Genomic DNA, 6,414 nt, shown 5'->3' on the forward strand with positions numbered 1-6,414 from the left:
ACGATGATCATCGTTTCCAACGTGTGAACGTTGCTTCTGGCACATAAAGCGCGTGAACCATTTTTGGACAGAAATGTCACCGATGATGAAAAAATGGCTCAGTCCCAGACAAAAAATACTTCCGACTCAATAACCTAGATTCCATCTTCAGAAAGTGATACTTTGCATTTGGTGGGATATCAAAGGAATAACCCAATTCGAACTTCTCAATCCACAGTGAACTGTCAATGCAGAGATTTATAGTCAACAACTGGAACCTTTAAATCAAGCCCTTCATCAGAAATGCCCTTCACTCGTCAATCGGAAAGGTGTTCTTCTCCACGACAATGCACGTCCACATGTGGCACGTTTGACCCAACACAAGATTATGGAGTTGGGTTGGGAAGTTCTCCCCCATATTCTCCAGATATGGCACCATCAGATTACCATCACTTTCGTTCGCTGCAACACTATCTTAATGGGAAAACGTATGCAAATGTAGAAGGTGTTAAAGAGAATCTCGACATGTTTTTTGCTTCAAAGCCAAGTGATTTCTTTAATCAGTGCATTAACAACCTGATTGTAAGATGGAAAAGCATCATCGATAAGAATGGAGACTATTTCATTTAATAAATGTTTTGACATACAAGTTGTTCGTGTTTTTTTTTCATCTAAAAAAGGCGACAATTTCTTGACGACCTAATAAAATAATGACCACAAACACTGGGTGAAATCACTCGTTTTCTATAGAGTACATAGGGAACCCCTGTTGTATTTGTTGGAATTAACTGAAATATTGAGGTCTGTGTGTGTGAGAGAGATTCATATGTTATTAGGGTCATGGACCAACAAATAGCTTAATGCTCAAATAGTTTAGAAAAATGTTTTCCAAAGTTGATGACAACACCAATAATTTTTGGGTTAATCTCCTTTTATAATTAGCAAGATATGAGGTTTAACTCCTTTTTTTTTTCTCATAGTACCAGTCGAAAGACGAGATACTAACCAAGGCACCACTTCCTCACCACACATTCCACATCTGGACAAACAATGTGAAGGGTTACCCATGTATCCAACTCCTCAGCCACCTAGTTTCATCCACAGTTCTGTATTCGAGGGTGACCAAGCGCCAAGTCACTCAAATTGGGAAGTAACTTATCCAAGCTGCAGCAACAGATCCGTGACATCTGATCATGAGCCCTTACAAATTTCCCCGAGTGATGGAAAACAAGAGAAGTGCAGACTTTTGAATCTTAGAAAGTATGAACCACCAGGCCAGCAAGAAAGTTCTCTGTAAAATAGGGTGTATTTATTTATTTGGACGATAAGGTATTCACGTGATGGAAAGTTTTATGCGGAAATATTAGTGAATGTAAAAAAAATATATATATATTATAATATTTAATTTCTTGAAAAAGAGAAATACACAAGGAAAGAAAAGGGTTGAGAACAATATGATTTAGGTTTTTTTTAACGGCCTGTTTGTCCTTAGATTATTATATTTGTTAGCCACTAGGTGATCTTATTTTCCCTTCTGTAGAAACAAAATGAAACCAAATCAAAATTGAATCTTTTGGACAATTACTTTAGTAGTCACCAGGTGATGAATACTTCTTTCTCGTTAAGAAATTAATTGGAAGTGATCTCTTTACGTGAAACACACTAACATAGAGTTAATATATGTGAAAGGATACTGATTAGCAAAAGGCCTCAGCACAAAAGCTAAAATGAAATACATCTGCATCTGGACTTCAGTCAGATACAGTCCACAAAAGATTCGCTGCCATGACTACTTATTTTACTTAAACCATCCTTAAAACGAGTATTAAATATGGAACTACAATAATAGTCCGTGATAGCTAAACGTTTTCATGACTATTGAAAGTTGATACAAGGAAAGTTCAACAAGTTTCTGTAAATAGAACTGTAGGTTGTTAAGCCTAATCTTGTGAATTTTCTAATTTCACTTATAAACAAGCAAGAACTAGAGGGCACTCTGTAGAGCACATACCTCCATCACACAACACTGATCATATTTGACTCTCAAAAAAATACGAAAATGTGTCCATACGTCTGTCGTTATCGATGGACACGGACCATTTTTGGCAGGACAATGAAGAGTAATATTCTACATGTGTCCACCAAGTTTCATCAAAATCCGATCATTTTTAACTGAGTTATAGGGTAAAAACAGTGTGAAAAATCGGTCCCCATGTTAACAGGTAGCGAGTTTTTGGATTCTTCGTGACCTTCAAAAAAACTAATCACTTATAAGTTGGGTCATAGTCCAAATGTATACCAACTTTCGTCCAAATCCATTCAGCTAGTTTTGAGAAATCTTGCTGACAAACGCACACGTAGGAGTGAAAGATAACCTCCATCAACTTCGGTGGCAGAGGTAATAACACTCCACTAAGACTAATTTAGTGCTAGTTTAAGGTTTATGGTAAAGCAGTATATAGTAGAGACTGACCAATAGGAAATGAAATATTTGGAAATTCTTGTTAGATACTAGAAACTTCTAGAAAATATTTCTTCGTATAACACATCTCTAGTCTTTGTGTTTCTTAAACTTTAAAATGTCCAGTTATAAAAGTATTTGTTATTGCTACAATAGTAATATTTATAATTAATAACTAAACAATTTCACCAATGTTCTCCTGGTAACTCAAGAAAACTCTTAATTAAGGTGTTGTTGTTTTTTATCAATTTAGTTTTCTATACTTCGCAGGAATATTGCATTGTTTTGTTAAAATGCCTGTATTTTGTTGTGGTGTCAGACACACCAGGAAACTGTGGTGAGATTGAGATTGTTGTACTTAAACAGGGTATTTTAATACCTTTTACTTTTAAGGTCAGTACAAGGGTGTAAAGGAGGACTTGGCTTTTACGAAGAGCTACTTAAATGAAAGATAACATTGTCGTTAAGACACACTTACATGAAAACATTCCAGCACTTTTATGTGCAGGGAGAGATTCATATGCCCCAGGAGAAAGCTTATTAACCTACTGACAAATAGTTCAAACACTTTAAACAATGGATCCAGATTTTGAATTGCATACTAATGCTTTAAAGAGATGTCGTAGTGTTTGCTAGCATCATTCCGAGAAAAAGTTGCTTCTTTTCTAGCTTCACGCACCCACTAAATATCCAATTTACTTAACTTTTTTTTTTGTTCAATGCTTTTATTCATAAATGTATCAATGACCCGGGTTTTACATCATGTATGCTCTTCTTATCACAGACAGAATAAACTAGTCTTAAATAGTTAATTATCATTATGACGGAATGTTGTACGCAACACTCACTCTTGTAGATCACTACCTAAAACCTATTGAGCTTGTTCAGTTTGGTGTCCACTGTTTATATTTAAATTAACAAAATAGAGCTGTAACAACATGTCAGAGACTTTTGAAAATAAAGGAATAAATCATATTAAGTACTATCAAAATTTGCATTTTTTTCACCTGATCATCGTTAACAAAAACCCACATAAAACAAGAGATATTTCCACTTTGGGAGCAACCATTACTACTGAACACAGCATGGCTACCTCTTTCATAGGTTTTAGCTGATATGGCACTTGCTGATTGGTTGCATGACAACCAATCATATTGTAGATATCAAAATGCAATTGTGCAGTTTTTTTTTTCACATAGTAAAATTGGTGGTATTCCTGTAGTGTTTGCCGTTTATACTCTTTTTTTTTCTCACCTTTTCCAACACTGTATAATACAAAGATATTAAATAAATATATATGTGGTCAACATTATTTATGGCTGCATTACTCATTGGCTTTGTGTTTCTGTATGGGATGAGGGTGGACAAATAATTAATTTTTTAATAATTATCATAAAGAGCTAGAACATTTACCCATGTTAGTAAAATAGGTGGCCAATAACAGAAAGTATATTTTACTCATATTGTAATTAAAGGGTTAAAAATTAAATTTTCAATGGGTAGATCTATTAGTTTTACTTAAAGTAAAAACATTCTAAGCCATACCATTTCATTATTGTATTTTATTCAGCATTTAACCATAAAAAAAAGAAAAAAAAACTGTCTGTTAACAAGCTCTCGGATTTGTAAACAAACAGAAAACATTCACAAAACTTGTGCAGCACCTCAGAATATAAATATATGTCATCATTTGTTTCTTTAGTCCCGCTATTTTCTCCGCAAATTTTACTACTATTTCATAAACACTTTACTGCAAAGAACTGCACTAATTTTGAAATATATCACCAATACTATTCGTTTCGTCTAACGTAAGCTAGTTTCACCAAATCTAAACAAGGAATTTTCAATAAAATAATTTCTGTTTCGAGATATTTTTATACGTATATTAATTACTTGCATAATTCCTTATATCGATAATACTAATGATCTTCAGATATTTGGCAAAAAAAACAAACTGAGTACATAAACAGGTTTTGGCAGATTATATTAATCAACAACAAGTCGAGTCAGCATTTGTATTATATCATTCCGGACATTAATGTGAAAAATTACATCTAGTTATCCAGAGCACCATCAAAGTCTAATGATATACGTGTACAGTTTTCGTTAAGGAGTACAGCAAGACGAGATTGGATCTCTATACATTATCACTGCTGAGAGTTAACTTTACAGTTAGAAGCTTTTAATATTCTTCGTCTGATTTCAGAAACACCAGAACAAAATCAAGTTATGTAGACAATAAATTGCATGATTTATATTCTAATGATTTGACTTTTTTTTTTCTTCACAAAAAACACAATCATTTACGCTAATTATGATTTAAATTTTCAATTATAAACATAATTTAAACGTACAATATAAGCCCAGCTTCATACAAAATATTCCTTGAAACTAACCATCCTTCATTGAGTTTTTTCCTTAAGTTTGGCCACTAGAAGTTCATTTTTCCTGCACTCCTGTAAAGATAAAGAAAGGGTTAACTCGCATGAAAAAATAAAGGGTTAACTTTAAGGGTTAGTAAATACAAAGTTGAAATGACATTTTATGGCCTTATGTAATGTGTTAAAAAAGCCTTAATATGGATGGGGTAGAAGTTAATCTTTTCAAAATGATGGACTTCATTTTGTGTCTAAGTACTGTGATGGATCAGTCTAGATATCTAGTCAGTTAGAAGTTCACTTGGTTATCAGTTTTTTTGTTTGTCACATGTATTTAAAAAATTCTTCATTACCACTATGTACAGAACAGAGCCCGAGGGACAGGCTAAACGGAACACTTTTTATTGGTACGTGGATGAACTCTGATATTTTTACTTTTCCTCAACAAACACACAGACATCTTTTAATCCTTTTCAAGTGAGAATTTCATCTTTCTAATCTTTATTTTTCTACACCTAATAATTAACATTATTGTCTCTTTAATCCAGCTTTACAATTTAACTTTTATTTATTCCCATCTAGAAGAAACTATTCTCCAACTTTTTTATTGTTTGTTTTTTGAATTCGGTGCAAAGCTACACAAGAGCTATCTGCTCTTTTCTATTCTTAGACACATTCACCTTAATTTCAAAATCTCTTGAACTGTAATCGTAATTTCATTACATCTAAGAAACATTACGATATTTTTTAAAACCTTTGAAAGATCAGCTATTGCTTCTCCATAAAGCGTAAATTCACAATCACTAACCTCTTTAAAGTCTCTGACTGTTTTGAAATATAACCTTTGTTTCTCCATCATTACATCTAAGAAACATTACAATATTTTTTAAAGCCTTTGAAAAATCAGCTATTGCTTCTCCATAAAGCGTAAATTCACAAACACTAACCTCTTTAAAGTCTCTGACTGTTTTGAAATATAACCTTTGTTTCTCCACAAGGTCTAAATATTGGTCATTTAGTTGATCTCTCTTCATCTTATCTACCTGTTTCTTCTTTTCTACCTGAAATAACATGTGAAATCATGAAGTAAACCTTCCACTTAAAATAAAAACAAGGTGTGGAATAATACATTCTGTTTATTAAAGTTTGAGTGCAAGGAAACTTTGGTTGTGTTTAATAATTATTTGGATGTTATTGAATAAGAACTGAGGAATGAATCCAAGTAATTATTAAACAGTTATTCCTGACCAAAAGATCCTCTGTTCTTTTAACTGAAAAGAATATAGTCAGACTTCTACTACAGATCGATCAAAGTTTTGTGTAATGGTACTACTACAACAACAACAATAGAAATTAGATTTTATAGACAACCTTTTCAAGAGAAATTGATAAAGGTAAGTGGAAGTTTCTGGAGCATGTTTGAAACTTAACTTAATGGTGCATGAAAAGAAAAATACATAGTCAATCATTTCAACTAACAACATGTTAAGGTGGTACCAGTGAGTGAACTCAACATGTTAAGGTGGTACCAGTGAGTGAACTCAACATGTTAAGGTGGTACCAGTGAGTGAACTCAACATGTTAAGGTGGTACCAG

General features: G+C 33.1%; 1 protein-coding gene across 1 annotated transcript in view; it reads right to left on the minus strand.

The window, feature by feature from the left end:
- Positions 1-3,982: 3,982 nt before the first annotated feature.
- The window catches only part of LOC106470018 (coiled-coil domain-containing protein 93-like), a 38,245-nt gene continuing 35,813 nt past the window's right edge, over positions 3,983-6,414 (minus strand). Inside the window, 2 exon segments of the mRNA XM_013930539.2 lie at positions 3,983-4,896; positions 5,766-5,879. Of these exon segments, the coding sequence (XP_013785993.1) occupies positions 4,843-4,896; positions 5,766-5,879 (168 nt within the window). The 3' untranslated portion in view covers positions 3,983-4,842.

Source organism: Limulus polyphemus, unplaced genomic scaffold, assembly GCF_000517525.1.
Source record: "Limulus polyphemus unplaced genomic scaffold, Limulus_polyphemus-2.1.2 Scaffold3774, whole genome shotgun sequence".
NCBI lineage: Eukaryota > Metazoa > Arthropoda > Merostomata > Xiphosura > Limulidae > Limulus > Limulus polyphemus.